We start from the raw sequence: 15,899 nt of genomic DNA on the forward strand, positions 1-15,899 counted from the left end.
TCTAGGTTAATTAAATAAATGTACATCACATTTAAACATGTGCAGCAAACTCCTTCAAAAAACTCTATTCAAATTAAATACAGAACACTTCAATTTACTTTCCAATAGTTAAATCGACTTGTAGGCCAACATCACCAAATACACATGAATGCAGATTGATGAAATATAGCTTATGAAAAAGAAAAAAAAAACGTTTTATTTTGTTAAATCTCAAAAATGGAAGAAAAATACTCAATTACCTAATACAATTACTACATTTATCTACTTCAAACCTGCGCTTTGCTCTTAGAAGTGTGCAACAAACTCATACAATATTCGTAAGCAAATACATGAATATTTAAATATGCATGTATTTGCTTACGAATACTATTTTATGAGTTTGTTGCACACGTCTAAGTGCAAAGCGCAGGTTTGAAGTAGATAATAAATAAATAAACAAACACAGCGAGCTACATTTCTGACCCATTTAAAGAAGTGAACATTGTTCCGCAGCGCAGGAACAGGAATATATATATATATATATATATATATATATATATATATATATATATATACATAGGCTATATATAAGCGCGTCATTTCGACGCGGAAGCATCATCGTGTCGCTCACCAGCAGTTGAGAGAGAACACGCGCAGTCTGGAGGGCCGCTCTGTTGCCATGGTTCCGCGCAGCTCAGGCTTCACCGGCTCCTGGGAGCGAGAGTCATTTGAGTGCGCTTTAAAGCCCAGTGTACTGCACACACACACACACGGAGCTTAAACGGGGCGGAGCTTAAACTAATCCACAAAGCAGCCAAACTCAGTGACATTTGAAACCCTACTGTTTATTCATTTATTAAAAGTATTTACAATCGTATTTTATATTGATCTATGTTATCTAATGGTTTATACACCTACAATAGTTTAACCAAAATGGTGTTAAGCTTACTTTATAAGCTACTCTCTCTTTAGTCTTGTAAATACCTGCATGGGACTGCCACTCAGATCGATGCTCGATCCGCGCGCACTACAGTCGCCTCGCGCTCGCCGCGAGCTCCCTTTCCGAGCGCGTGACCGTATTCTCGCATTGAGTGGTCGATAATCATCATCGTCCAGTCAAATGACCTCCACTGTATCTAGTGTATCACCTAACATTACACAGCACAACATAGCCCGTGCGCATGACATACTGTAAATACCCGCGTGCATTGTGGGTAATGTAGTTAACTCATTTAATCCCGTATTTTCTCAGCTATTCACCTTTTTCCTACGCCACATGACGCTTTGCGCGAATTATGGGAGTAACTTTTGTTAAACTGTAAACAAGCAGTGAAAGGTTCGCTCTATGAACGCAATAATACAAAAATGGATACAATGAAATGACCTTATTCTACTCATTCTTCACCATCTAACATTAAAAGTGCATTTAAAAGTGTAAAAAGCATTAACAAATTACTAGTACAATAGCATGAATAACCCCAAAAGCTTTATTATTTCCGCATGGACTTGTTAAGCATCACTGTATAGGCCTATATGTCTGTATTATGTAACATATTAGCTGGAACATTGAGTGATATATTTCATTGATTTCCATCATTTTAACAGAAAATAAATATTGTATGCTTTAGAAACATTCCAGTAAACACTGCTAATAAGAATAAGAAGTAAAAAGGAGACAATTACATTTGAAAGCATCAGTGTGAATACAAAACCTGGAAAGAGACGTGAGGATCCGAGGAGAACAAATCTTGTCATCACGTCACATTAAATGACTAAGCGTTACCTTATTCTCTTGAAGTCTGAACATGAGAACATGAAGGGAAATGTACAGCTCATTCAGTCAAACTGACTGACGGATAAGAATTGGGCCTATTTGTAGCACAAACTTATGATTTTAAATGATTTGTTTCAGTCTTTTTGAGTGGAACTTGTCCAAACTGGAAGTGCCTGCCATAATCTAACTAAAAGTCTTTGTCAAAACGCAGTAGTCTTGTTAGGACAAGCTGCTGTCTAATATAACACCCAGGTCTTTAACTGTAGGGGATCAAGTAACAGGACATCCTTCTAAATGCAAATTCTAAGAGATTCTGTGTACAGGTTTTTGGTCCAATAAGTAATATCTCAGTCTTATCTGAACTTAATAGAAGAAACTGACAGGTCATCCACCCAGTATTGTATATCTTTAACAAACTTGGATAATTTAGAGATTTCATCTGGTTTGGATGAAATATATAACTGAGTATCATTGGCAGTGGATATTAATTCCATGTTTTCTTATAATATTAACAAATGGCAGCATATGTATTGAAAATAGCAAAGGGCCTAACACAGGTCCTTGTGGCACGCCATCATTTACTGATATTATCTTACATTTTTCCCCATTTAAATAAACAAAATGGTAACGGTTTGATAGGTACAATCTAAACCAAATGTATTCAAATGCCTGTCCCTGAATACCAGTGTAATTTTGTAGTCGATCTAAAAGTATTTTATGATCGTTAGTGTCGAACGCAGCACTACGATCAAATAAAACTAGTACTGAGATACAGCCTTAAGCTAGGACTAAATCATTTGTCATTTTAACGAGCGCAGTTTCTGTGCTATGATGGGGTCTGAACCCAGACTGAAATTTTTCATAAATATAATCATTTTTTTGCAGGAAGGAGCACAGAGCGGACACAACTTTTTTGTATTTGAGGCATAAATGGAAGATTTGAAATGGATCTGTAATTTGCTAATTCATTTGGGTCTAGTTGTGGTTTCTTAATGAGAGGCTTAATAACTGCCAGCTTGAACGGTCTTAAGACATGACCTAGAGATAGAGACGAGTTAATAATATTTAATAATAAAATGAAAAACTATATTTATATACATATATATTTTGTTGATATTTGAGATTAATAATTTATACAAAATACATATTATGCCCCAGTAAAAAACATCACTTTTACCAGTTAATAATGATGTTAGCATTTGTTATGTTTTTTCCCCAATGTATGCACGCAGTTAAATGTGACCCCATTAAGAGTAGTGTAATTATATATAGTCACATCTGTTGCCCAGTATTGATTATCCTAATGATATCATTACACTATAGTGTAAATTGTGTTTTTTGTTGGATTTAATGATGAGATTTTAGCTTCCAGGGCTCCAATGTCACTTTAATTGGCAAATACTTGAAACACTGTAGACGTTACAACCCTTATTTAATATTAACCAGAACAAAAATGATATTGGAACAAAGCAAAAAAACAAATAAAAATAAAGATGGAAAAAAAAAGAATAGACATAAAAACCTTTCCTGTAACATTCTTAAAATATACATTGTAGAATTTCAAAATTATTTCAATTTTTTTTTTCTCTCACACACACAAACACACAGATATGCACTCAAGTGCACAAATAACACACTCTCACACAGAAGCATGATTTTTCTTTTAAAATGTCGTAGAAGACATGAAGCACACAATAAGGCAAGACTGGGTTTTGTGGGGGATGCTGTTCACATTCGATTCTTTGGTTAAGATATTACAGATTAGTCTTCAATGTACAAACTAAATAAACAGTCCTTTTTATGCAACATGTGCTCTTCATAATGCATACAAATGTACCAAAATATGATGCCATAAATAATCAGATGATTGTCACTGATTACGTCCGACGCAGTGTCAAGGCGCTCGTCTTTAAAATCATATGTACTAACCACTGAAGGTGATTGTGGGTTTAAAAAAAAAACGAAATAAAAATCGATTTAAAAAAAAATCAACACCAAGCTGGATGCCACGTGTGGATCATAAACAATAATAAAAAAAAAAAAGAGTATTGAATCCTCATACTGTATATGCTAACATTCTAAACCTAGAGTGTTTCTACATTACTGAAAGAACCTGAGAACACGTGGATCGGAATAGCCCGGATCTTATTGCACATTTTGATATGGAATTAAATGTTAATTTCACTTTGTGCTGTTCAAAATCCCCTGTTGACCAATGACATGCCTTACCACACTCAAAAAATGTGTTACAACTTTACATTAAAATACAATGTTTTTGTTAGGAAAATACTCAAGCACCTAGTTAAGTGTAATTGCTTTGGCGATGATGTAATTAGCATAAAGTTATTATATTAAAAACACTGAGAAATTAAAAGCAAGTGTTACATGCTGAGATTTGTTTTGTCTTGCTATAAAATAGTGAATCTGCCCTCTTTTGCTTTGGACTATGTAACCTGATCTACTGAATTTTCCTGCTTACTCGCCAGTAGGGCGAAGGTAGACACAAAAGTGATAAGACACTCAAAATGAGGGCAATGGAGTAAAACCATGCATATGTACTGTCTTTCACAATAATCATTATGGCAAAATGGCTTTATTTGGAAGCTTGTTTCCACCAGGAGGGAAAAAAAGTAATTGTGACTTTTCTCACAATCCTAACTTTTTTTCCTCGCAATTGTACGTTTATATGCCGCAATTCAAGATTTTTTTCTTTGCAACTGTGAGCTATATCTTATAATTCTGACTTTTTCTCGCAATTGTGAGTTTTTAAAAATCACAATTTAAAAAAATCCGCAGTTGTGTTTATATCTCACAATTCAGACTTTTCTACTTTTTTCTGACTTTATATCTCACAATTCAGACTTTTCTACTTTTTTTCCTCACAAAAGTGAGTTATCGCAATGCAAACTTTTTCCAATTCCACAAGTTTCAATTCCACAATTCGAACTTTTTTTTCTGGCAATTGCGAGTTTTTTCACAATTTTGACTTTCTCACAATTGTAATTTTTCTCACAAAAAAAAAAGAAAAAAAAAAAGATCACGATTGTGAGTTTATATCTTACAATTCAGAATTTTAAAAATTCTCGCAATTCTGACTTTTTCTCGCAAAAGCGAGTCTATATCTCACAATTCAGACTTTTTTCTAGCAATTGTAAATGATCATAATTCTGACTTTTTCTCGCAATTGTGAGTTATCAGTTCTAACTTTTTTTCTCACAATTGTGAATTTACATGCCGCAATTCAGACTTTTTCCTCACAAATGCGAGTTTATATCTCACAATTCAGAATTTTCCATTTTTTTCTCACAAATGTGAGATTATATCTCACAATTCTGACTTTTTCTCGTAAAAGCGAGTCTACATCTCACAATTCAGACTTTTTCTTATCACAGTTCTAACTTTTTTCTTGCGAGCAATTTACATGCTGCAATTCAGACTTTTTTCTCACAAATGCAAGTATATCTCACAATTCAGACTTTTCCATTTTTTTCTCGCAATCGTGAGATTACAATTCTGACTGAGTATATTGAGTAAATGTTGCTTAATTCAGACATTTTCCTCGAAATTGTGTTATACCTCACAATTCTGAATTTTTCCTCACAATTGTGAGTTTCTATCTCATAATTGTGACTTTTTATCTCAGAATTGTGAGATAAAATGTTGCAATTACCTTTTTGTTTTATTCCATGGCAGAAACAAGCTTCCATTTTTTAAACCAAAACTCTGTAGTAAAAATGCTCCAAACGCACTTCGTGTAACACCAGGAGGTAGAAATAACTCACACATTTGCACTTTCCAAAACAGAAAATCAAGCCAAATAGAGAGCAAAACTCGCAAAAGTGTGTAACATTCACGTAACTTGCGCTTTCCATCACAACAAACATTCAGTGTCTTTTCCAATACAAAAAAAATCCTTTTTTCAAGACTTTCTCATCCTTCTGAGCACAATCTGAACCCCGATCAAAGGTCAGAGGTAGCATGCTTCTGTGTCTAAACCAAAGATTGTGAAAAAAGGACAGTCAGAACAAACATATGCTATCACAAAGTTCCTGATTAGAGAAAGACTTGTATTAACCAGCATTCCTTTCCAATTCGCTTACGATCACTTTTAAAAAGACCTTTGTGCCGTCAGAGTCTAGTACCATAAACACGACAAGGGTCATAATCAGAATTAACCCACCACAGATTTCCAAAACCTCTCCTCTCACAAAACGGTAAGCAAAAAGGAAGAAATAGAATTATCCCTGAAAGTACATTTTCTTTTCCTTTAAAGGAACACGACTAAATATACAACACAACCTAGTGCAGAGGATCCTGGTTTGTGTTTTGTCCATGATTGTGTTTATGAGCTTCAGGTTTGTCTAATTTTCTTTTCCTCTTTTTGTTCGTACGTATTCGATGACCAGCGTCTGGAGGTGTTTGGGCACGGCGGTCATTCAGTCCTTGACGAGTCTGTAAACGTGATACTGTGCTCCGTGGTCACTTGTAGACACCTCAAACACAAACGCAATGCAAAGCAAAGTCTCTTGTGTGTCTCTGTTTGTGACAACCTGGGGAGGAGAAAAACACTTTAGGGAAAACTGTAGTAGAAGACTATATAGTAACACTAACTTTAATGAAAGCATGACATACGCTTGGAAATACATTTTTATTTTTACCGTATTACAACCATAATGATAAATGACTTTCATTGGATTCAGTTTTTTCTTTCTGATTTACATTTTTAATCAATACTGTACACATACAACTCACCGTTAATAATGTTTTTTAAGTCAAATTCGGTGGCTTATTTAAATTTGAATTGAAGTAGCAAGTGTATTGTAAAAAAAAATATTTCATTTTGAAAGTAAGAAAAAAATGAGACAATTATATACAAAAATTCTAATTGATTCAATATTCATAAGAATGTAACTTTTATTTTTTCGTTTTTTTTCTGGTGTTCAGAAGCAAAACTGAAATATTTTGATAGCTGTGTTTTGACAGTACTGAGCTTACAAATAAACTAACGTTCAACATTTTGGTGATGGTAAGATTTTTAAATACATGTATATGATCAAAAATACAGTAAAAACAATAATATTGTGAAATATTATTACAATTTAAAAGAACTGTTTTCTAATTGAAAATATTGTAAAATTTAATTTATTACATCCGTTGCTAATGCTATGGGGACGGTGTCTGAAGCACATGTGAAATCTATTGGCCGCCGGCAGTTCGACGACGTCACATGGAGCCCCTGAGCTTATAAAATAATGCCTGCATTACAAGTCCTCAGATTTGAAGGCTATGTTCACATGTTCACAAATCTAAATTATTAACTGTCCACATTGTGTGTACCGCAACTGTTCAGATACGAATTGTGTGTCCAGTTGCGCTCTTTCGTTTTCCCGGAATATCTGCATTGGTTTCTATGGCAATGACACTGCGTTGTGGTAGGCATACGCCAAAAACTACAACAACATCAATGTGGAGGGGTCTGCAATACAGATGTTGTCTTATTTACAACATTGCAATGTGTAGCCACCATGCTGGCATGGTGACGTTTACATTTTACGTGGTGTGAGAAAGTAACAGAAACCATGCAAAATCCAATTAGAGTGGCCAGACTGAAACGAATTTCCAGAAATGGCTGAATGATCGAATTCCAATCGGATATGCTAAAAAATCGGATTAGGAATGACAGTCTGAACCTGGCTTAAGACGTTTCCCATTTGAGGGAATTTGACACTGCGTCAGTTGTTGATGCTATGGGGATGTCGGCTAGCACAATCTTGTCAGACTTAAGCACTGAAGGATTTGATGGACCTTGACCCAGAGTAACCTAAATGCATCAGCAACCAATCAGAACACATCCTGTGACACCACATCCTTGCTCTCTAGAAGGCTCAGTGTTATAGGCGCTAGGAAAAAAAACCCTGAAACGTTTCTGAAACGGGGACTACCGCATTAGACCAGTCTGAGCCACAGCTACAGGACAGCCCAGAGCCCCTAAGAGCAGAGCTAACAGGGCAGACTATAGACATAGCCTCAGATAATTCCATAGTACTACATCTGGCAGCTGAACCAGGTGATCAGTGAATCAGTCGCTCACAGCAACTCTACATATAATCCTACCAGACCTGAATACAAGCCTAAGGGAGAATTCATCAGCTTCCAAGAATATCCAGATTGATGAAATGGAGAGGCAACAGAGAATGCGTCGCTAACTGCGATACAAACTATTCCGCAAAGCTTGGCTCCGACCTTCGAGTAACCTGGGGATGGGGATCAACCCAATTACAGGGAGCACAATCCTGCTTCAACACCCATTATGATCATTTGCGGAAGACAAAAAGTGAGAGAGTGAAGTTTCCATACTCGATCTCAGCTTTCAAGCTCTACTCATCTAAAAGGCAACCTAAGTGAAGGGAGCATACAATTAAGCATCCCATTCCTTAAAGACTAGAAGAGGCCTCAGGAGAGAGCAGTCTGCTCTACCCTCAATCGTCCTGAAGGAGAAATAGTGCTTTCAAGAGTGCCTATGTCAGCACTACACTCTCATACTCTCCATCTCCGATCATCAAAGAAGCTAGTCAACAACTGCTACCTCCATCAGCTGGAGGGAGCCACAGAGAAAGAGGGACGCTCAAGCTGATAAGAACCACTTCTTTCTCTGAAGTTCACTATTACTGAAAGACTTTTACCACCGAACCCCTAGGGAAGCGCTCTACTTGTTAGTAGAAATGAACCAACGTATTCCCATCAAGCTACTACCTCCAGTGTAAACCGGAAGGGGCTACTAAGAGAGCGGGGCGCCTTAGCACCTCTCTCAACTACTTTCTGCCAAGTGGCCCTCATTGGCTGATGGTTGCCCATTCCTACAGCTCTAGCAAGGAGTTGTAAATGCATATCTACCTCTGGCCAAAGTGCTCTATCATTCCATTACTCCTCGCAAACCATTGGGAAACACCACATTCTGCCTAACAACCCCTCTGTTAAAAGTGAACGGGTTGCATCATCTCACTGTGACCAACAGCTTCAGCGGCCTTAAGCAGACCTTACCTCAGAGGGCATGCTGAACAACAGCACTACTCTGGACCAGATAAGAAAGCGGATCGCCTCATCTCACCGTGACTTTACACTCTCACTTAACGTTAGTCCATTCTCTGGACTATAGCAGACATAATCTGTGTCTGCTGTAATCTCCAAGCCCAGAAACCTAGAGACGGTGACAGAGACGAATAAAGCACTATCTACCTCGTTAACTCCTTCATTGGAAAACACCTGCAGGTCCATGAAGGCAGACCCCAACACCACACTCTGGCAGCTCTGCTGAGTGGAGAATGGGTGGATTTCATGGAGTGCAGATCCCCACTAGCCTAACCCGTGAGGTGCAGACACTTGACTGTCATCTCTAAAGAAAAGAGCCAAGCAAGAGAAGAGCTCCCTCACTCTCCCTTTGAGAGATAATCAAGCAAGAACAGAGCTTTATACTGCAAATGCATCGCTATGAGAGCATCCAACTCCCTCGGATGCCAAAAGCGCACCAATCAAACACTCAAATCTATCCCTCGAGAGAAAATCAAGCAAGAACAGAGCTCTTATCTTCACACGCACATACAAACAAAGCGGCTTCCTGAAGACAACAAAGCTGTTGGCATGTAATACAAGTCTTTTGTACGCTCAGGCTCTCCATGTGACGTCGTTGGACTGCTGTCAGCCAATAGATTGGTGTAAACTCACAGGGGGGCGTAATGCAGTGTCGAGTTCCATCGAAAGGAACTTCTGACAGTAGTGTCAAATAATAACAAAACATTCTACATATATCATGAAATAAACATGAATTAGTCTAAATAAATTGTAAATTCCTCTGTTGAATATGTTTGCAGTGATTAGGTAAATTCTTTATCCTTCTATTCTAATTCTACGTCCTTTGTGGAATTTGGCCAGTTCAATTCAAAAATCACACTCATGAAAAGGAAGTGGCCCAATCTTAAAGGTGCACTATGTCATTTTTTTTGTTCAATACACCCTCAATCCTTCTTCCAAATCTCCAACCTCCGGGGAATGACCCAGTTAAAAAAAAAAAAAAAGGAACTTCTGCTTGCGACAGAGCTCATAATAAATGTATTATTCAACAGGTAAGTAAGGTATTTTATTGAACATATAAATTGCCATATGTAGCTCTCTAACAGAGTTCATTGTAAAGAATTATCTTTTGTGAAGGCTCATTTCATTATGGTTGTTGTAGCGCTGTGTTGGAATTTATTTTCATGGAACTATTTTCATCTACTACCGTGTCTATTAATAGGTAAAGCTACAGTAACATCTTCAGCTAGTCAGCTTGAGATCAGCTAGTTTTATCTTTTAAGCCGAGTAGTGAATGTTTTATTACCATAGCAGTAAGATAACCGTATTCATCCGCACAAACACACAGAGCCAAAGCACAACCAAAACAATGTTCTTCCACAAAATGCATGGAGTTATTTTTTAACTGCTAGAGGGCCAAAAGTTACAGTGTTCCTTGAAATTCAGAATTATGTCCTGTTCTCTCATTCGCTTACCTGCAGTATAGTGAAGTTCTCCAGGACACTGTTCATCATATATTTCTCTGGCAGGTGCTTGAGTTTATGGATGAAGTTGATCATGTATTCACACATGGGTGAGCGATGGATCCGGTAAACGTACCTCCCGCCCTCCACACGAGCATACTCTGTCTAGGGATCAAAAAGGCAAACTATAGATGCTGATACTATTTCTTGGAAACCACTACCATCTACAGTATATTCCCAAAACGTATATGGTCAATAAATGGTGAACTCACTTCAACTTTCTCTACCACCTGCTTCCCAAAAGAACAGACTTTAGTGGACACAGTGATGGTCATGTTTTCAGCACTGCTGTACTGACTGCTGACCCCATAGAACGAGCCTGCGCCATCCTGAACGTTATTATTGTTCAGATCAGCCTGAAACAGATGACATAAAAATCACTTATCTCAGCTATATAAAGAGATGAATGTATGACATATCAATTTACAAACTAATAACATACACTAGGTTTTCAGTATTGTACATTTTCTAAGAGATTAACAGAGTAACTCACCCAGAACTTGACCAGAAAGAAGGCGTTCTGAGGGCCTTTCTCATACAGCTCCTTCAGCCCTCCCTTCTTCTCTGGAAACTTGTCGTAGATCTGACGGATGTCCACGGCCTCCAGAAGAGGGTCTGAGTACGAGGGGTTTGTCTGGGCGATGTGGACAAACAGGTGCTTGCTGTACTGTGGATTAACAGGTGAAGAAATAACATTTAATGGGCTTTGAAAGAAATGCATGGAACATCGCCATTCCTGAAACACTTTATGTATGTTTTTGTCTTGTAAGGGCCGGTTCACACAGAATGCATTTTTGCTGTTAAAAACTAAAGACGCAGGGCAGTGGAAGGAAAAAAAAGTGCAAGGTCTAAACTAAAGTGTTTTTTAAAAGTTGAACTTCTTTTAACTTGAACGTCCTGTTTTTAGAACGCCATCTAGCACATTTACATTGAAAAACAATGGAAAAGTAACGCAGTGGAATGAAAAAACGCTTTCTGTGTGAACGGCCCCTAACAGTGTTATTGAAAATCATTGAAATAAAATAAAATATACATTTTAGATGAAAAACTTAAACTTAATTTTTTTTAATGAAAATTAGAAATGTTGTCTTGGCTTCTAAATGAAATGAGTAAAATAAGTCAAATTACTAAACCGATAACTGAAATAAAAATAAATTAAAGCTAATTTAAAAAAAAAAAAATGTCAAAAGCACATAACGAAATTATGGAGCCCCTAAAAGGACATGGTGAAGGAAAAAAATATGAGATGGAGGAAAAATGATCCGTTCTTTCGCAAATGTTTTGCGTTCCCCTGAGAAAATTTGCGTCCCTTTGCAAAAACGTTTGCATTCCACCAAGAAACTTTGCGTTTTGCGAGCGAATGCAAAGTTTCTCGGAGGAATGCAAAACATTTGCGAGAGATTGCAAAAGCACTGACTTTTTATTTTTCCTCTCATGTTTTTTTCCACCAACATGTCCCTTTAGGGGCTCTGTGCAAAATAAAAAAAACAAGCTAAAATGAAAATAAAAAGCTTAAAATAAAAGCCAATTCAAAATATTGAAATTACTATAATACACTGTTAAAAAAAAAAAAAAAAAAAAGATTGTAATTTTTACTGTAAAATGCAACTGTAAAAATCTGTTAATTGGTTAACAGTAAGTTCCCTTACTATATATGGAGAAAAACTGTAATAGATCTCTAACCTTACATTTTGTAAAGTAATAACTAACCTTACATTCAGTAAAATACTGTTAAATATACCATTTTTGGAAGTAAAGAGGACAAATCATCTTATAATTTACAGTGAAAAGCTGTAAACTGACATTCCAAGAGTGTCCTTGAGTGACACTTCACATTTGATGGTTTTTAATTTTAATAAATGTATCTTCTAAGTTCCTTTTCAACGTTTCACTGCATCTTGGTATTGACGCTATGGGGAACGCCATCATCGTGACCGGTGTCTCCAATATTCTCACTCACAGTGTCAGGGTCTCTCTGGACCTCCATGAAGGCCGAGTACTCCAGCATGCGGAGTTTACCGGAGGCGATGGTCCGGTCCTGCCACACAGGCATGGCAGTGCTGTTCGGGGGTAGGGAGGTGGGCAGCTGCTCATAACCTGTGGAGAAAACATGCTGGTTTAGGCCCGGGTGGGTCAGTCTGAGTTCAGATATAATCCCAGCACTGCTCTTACTTGATATGGGCGTAGGCAGTGGAGGCTGAAGGCTGGAGTACGGGTTCGGTGCAAAGGGCTTGATGCTAGAAAAACACAGAGAAAGATCAGCAGGCTCTCACAACAACACTGTTGATTAGATCAGGAATCAGTTTCGTAGAGATACTCACTCCTGAGAAGGTCCAGGCTGTCCTGGGATGGGGCCGGGCCAAAACTACACAACAAAACAGAGAACAATGGAAGTTTGAGGGTTAAGTTAGAGAACTGAGGGTAACTAGTCCTTGGACTCTGAACTAACCCTGGCTGGAGGAGGGTAGGGGTGCTGAGGAAGAGGAGGCATCTGACTCTTCATCACGCTGGCAGAAACGATCTGAGCGGAGGACAGAGCGGCCATGTTCTGCAGGGCTTTGTCTTTGGAAGCCTGATCCTGAGAAAGACGCAACAAGGGCTTCATTAAAAAATGTTTTCATCAGAAATTACCCAGGATTGAAAGGAACTTCAGAACTTTCATAATACCACTTCTAAGATGCATTTTACTGTTGGAATGTTTTTTAATAGTAATAAATGATTCTCATACACAGCCACAATATTACATTATATTATATCAAATATACTTAATGAACATTCAATAAATGTATTTAAAGAAATTAATAATAATAACAACAGTAATAATAACAATAATGAAGTGTATTAGTAATGCTAAATTATATAATAATAGCTCACTTTAGTATATGATATTATGCAATCTTTATGAAAAACAGACTTCAAGGATATGTACACTACAGTTCAAAAGTTTGGGGTCAGTAAGGTTTTTTTATTTTAAAGAAAAATTAATACTTTTATTGATCAAGAATGCATTCAGTTGATCAAAAGTGACCAGAAGAGGCTTGTATAATGTTACACAAGATGTTTATATCAAATATTTGTTTTATTTATCAAACAATCCTGAAAAAAAGGATCATGTTTCCACAAAAATATGAAGCAGCACAACTGTTTTTAACACTGATAATAATAATACACGTTTCTTGAGCATCAAATAATCATATCAGAATGATTTCTGAAGGATCATGTGACACTGAAGAAAAATTCAGCTTTGATCACAGGAATAATTTACATTTTAAAATAGATTACAATAGAAAATAATTATTTTATTTTGTAATAATATTTTACAGTATTACTATTTATACTGTATTAAACTCTATTTGACAAAAAAAATGCAGCCTTGGTGAGAAAAAGAGGCTTCTTTCAAAAATCAAACTACAAAAAAAATCTTCCCAACCGTAAACCTTTGAATTGCATTGAATTTTAGTGCGAGAGCTACATGCTAAATGGTTTAGACAAACATGCAAATATCATGCTTATAAGGGCACATGTGATGCATGATATTGTGCTTGCATTTGAATCCAGCCACCAAAACAAAAAACATCATTACACACGATAACAGAACAGGACACTTGAACAGCTTCAACATTCAGTCGAGAGAAAGAAGACAAAGAATTAGACAGAATGAAGGCGACAGAACAGGAGTCTGTCCCAACCAGGAAATAAAGAGATAAATAAACCAGATGAAGTGTTCAAATGTAAACAATGTCTTCAATTTCTTTTAGATATCTTTAAGAGTTCAGTCTATTACTGAGTTTTGTACACACAGGTACAAAAAAGAAACCCTCACATGAAATGACAGAATAAAACTCTCAAAATATTTTGTTCTGAGTTTGCAGGTATAAAAAAACAAAAAAACAAAAATTTAAGCCAAAAATGAAATGGAAAACAGCAATAGTGGTAGCTAAATTCATCCTGTGAGACGGGCGACACTGGCAGCCAAAGCATCGAGCTGCGCAAACTGAAGCTCAAATCAGTGAAAGCTGAGCGTCTGCAGGCGTCGGTGCGCATGAAGCTCTGCAGGCAAAGCAGACTTACAAAACATTTCACTTACCAAGTTCATGGCCTAAAAATTGAAAGGAAGAGAAACTGTTAAAAAAAACGCTGCGGAGACAAACGGATCAGATGACACACTGATCAAATGACTCTGACTGCAGGTATGCCGAGAAGCCTGTGCTTTCTCTTCTGACACTGTGTGTTCAGATCCCGCAGAATAAGTGCTCTCTTCGACTACAAAGTGAACCAATGACTTCCTGAAAGAACAGCCACAGTTCTCCATTTCACATCTTTAAGGAGGTCATGTGTTAACTTCCCCTCTTACCGGACTCGGATCATTAACCATGCGAAAAATCGGAATATGCTCGTTTATTATGTGTATTCATGTATCAAATTAGGATGTTTATAGAACAATGTTAAATACACCAATAAGTGTTGTGCAGTATGCAATGTGTCAACAAAAAGGATAGATAAATTAATTAATTAATTAATGAATCAATGAATGGTGGGAATAATAAAGCATTTCTGCTGGAAATTTCATTGGTCAATCAATCAATCAATCAATCAATCAATCAATCAATCAATCAATCAATCAATCAATCAATCAATCAATCAATCAATCAATCAATCAATCAATCAATCAATCAATCAATCCGGGTGATGGTGTGGGAAAACAAAGCAAAACTAAAAGAGACAACAACCATCACATTGCTATGCTGTTTTATTTTTTATTTTATTTTTTTTAATGCAAATTGACTTTATATATTATATATTCTGACTTTTGTATAATGAAAATAATACAAGCAGAAGCCATTAATCAAAACAAAACAAGTAGTGCTACACCAAATTTAAATTTGGATAGTGCAATGCTTCAATAAATGTAAGCCCTGAAACGGAGTATACATTTAAATCACAGGGGAAAAGTAGAGATGAGTAGAGGTTTGAGTTATGAAGGTCAAGATAATTTACAGTATAGGAAAAAAATAAATAAAAAGCAATTCATGCATGCACAGCAGCACGTCCTGATGTTGCAGAGTTAGACGCGCTCCTGGCTCAACAAAGTTTGTCGATTCTGGAACAACATTCCTGTCCGAAAATTTTGTCCTAACCCTAACCCTATCCCTACCTCTAAACCTAACCCTATCCATAACTTACCCCTAAAATCAGAGGGAAATGATGGGGAATTAGCACTGAACACTGGTTGTAAGCCTAAACTTGGCATAATCTGTAAACCTCAAATCTGATTGGTTGATTGGAATGTTGATCCAGGAACATGTTGCACTTGGTGAAATCAATTCTACTACATAGCAACACAACTAGAAAGTGATGCAATATTCAGTCAGCCACCAGAGGAAGCCATTACTTTGGATGGAATGATGGAATTGAGCAGTATGCTTTCAATGTATTTGTTTCAATGAATGCATGCACACAACAAAAGTTACCTGCATGCTCTCAAGTCATGATAAATGATTGTAACACTGAGGGCGTGTTACAGATAGGAAGGTTTGGTGGTGATATAAGGAAAA

At 36.8% G+C, this 15,899-nt stretch overlaps 1 protein-coding gene across 4 annotated transcripts in view; it reads right to left on the reverse strand.

Moving 5' to 3' along the window:
- The window catches only part of LOC311302349 (transcriptional enhancer factor TEF-5-like), a 54,322-nt gene that overhangs the window by 13,276 nt on the left and 25,147 nt on the right, over window positions 1-15,899 (reverse strand). The window contains exons 5-13 of one of the 4 annotated variants that reach the window (XM_084428163.1): window positions 14,432-14,443; window positions 12,794-12,922; window positions 12,666-12,709; window positions 12,517-12,581; window positions 12,305-12,441; window positions 10,838-11,011; window positions 10,557-10,700; window positions 10,297-10,449; window positions 4,786-6,303 (exon numbers count right to left, since the gene is read on the reverse strand). In XM_084428163.1, the coding sequence (XP_084284289.1) occupies window positions 6,190-6,303; window positions 10,297-10,449; window positions 10,557-10,700; window positions 10,838-11,011; window positions 12,305-12,441; window positions 12,517-12,581; window positions 12,666-12,709; window positions 12,794-12,922; window positions 14,432-14,443 (972 nt within the window). In that variant the 3' untranslated portion in view covers window positions 4,786-6,189. Of the gene's footprint in view, window positions 1-610; window positions 734-963; window positions 1,177-4,785; window positions 6,304-10,296; window positions 10,450-10,556; window positions 10,701-10,837; window positions 11,012-12,304; window positions 12,442-12,516; window positions 12,582-12,665; window positions 12,710-12,793; window positions 12,923-14,431; window positions 14,444-15,899 lie in introns of those variants that run through there. The other 3 variants (XM_084428160.1, XM_084428161.1, XM_084428162.1) reach the window with 3 other exon arrangements.

The sequence above is a fragment of the Rutilus rutilus genome, assembly GCF_951802725.1.
Source record: "Rutilus rutilus genome assembly, chromosome: 13".
NCBI classification, from domain to species: Eukaryota; Metazoa; Chordata; class Actinopteri; order Cypriniformes; family Leuciscidae; genus Rutilus; species Rutilus rutilus.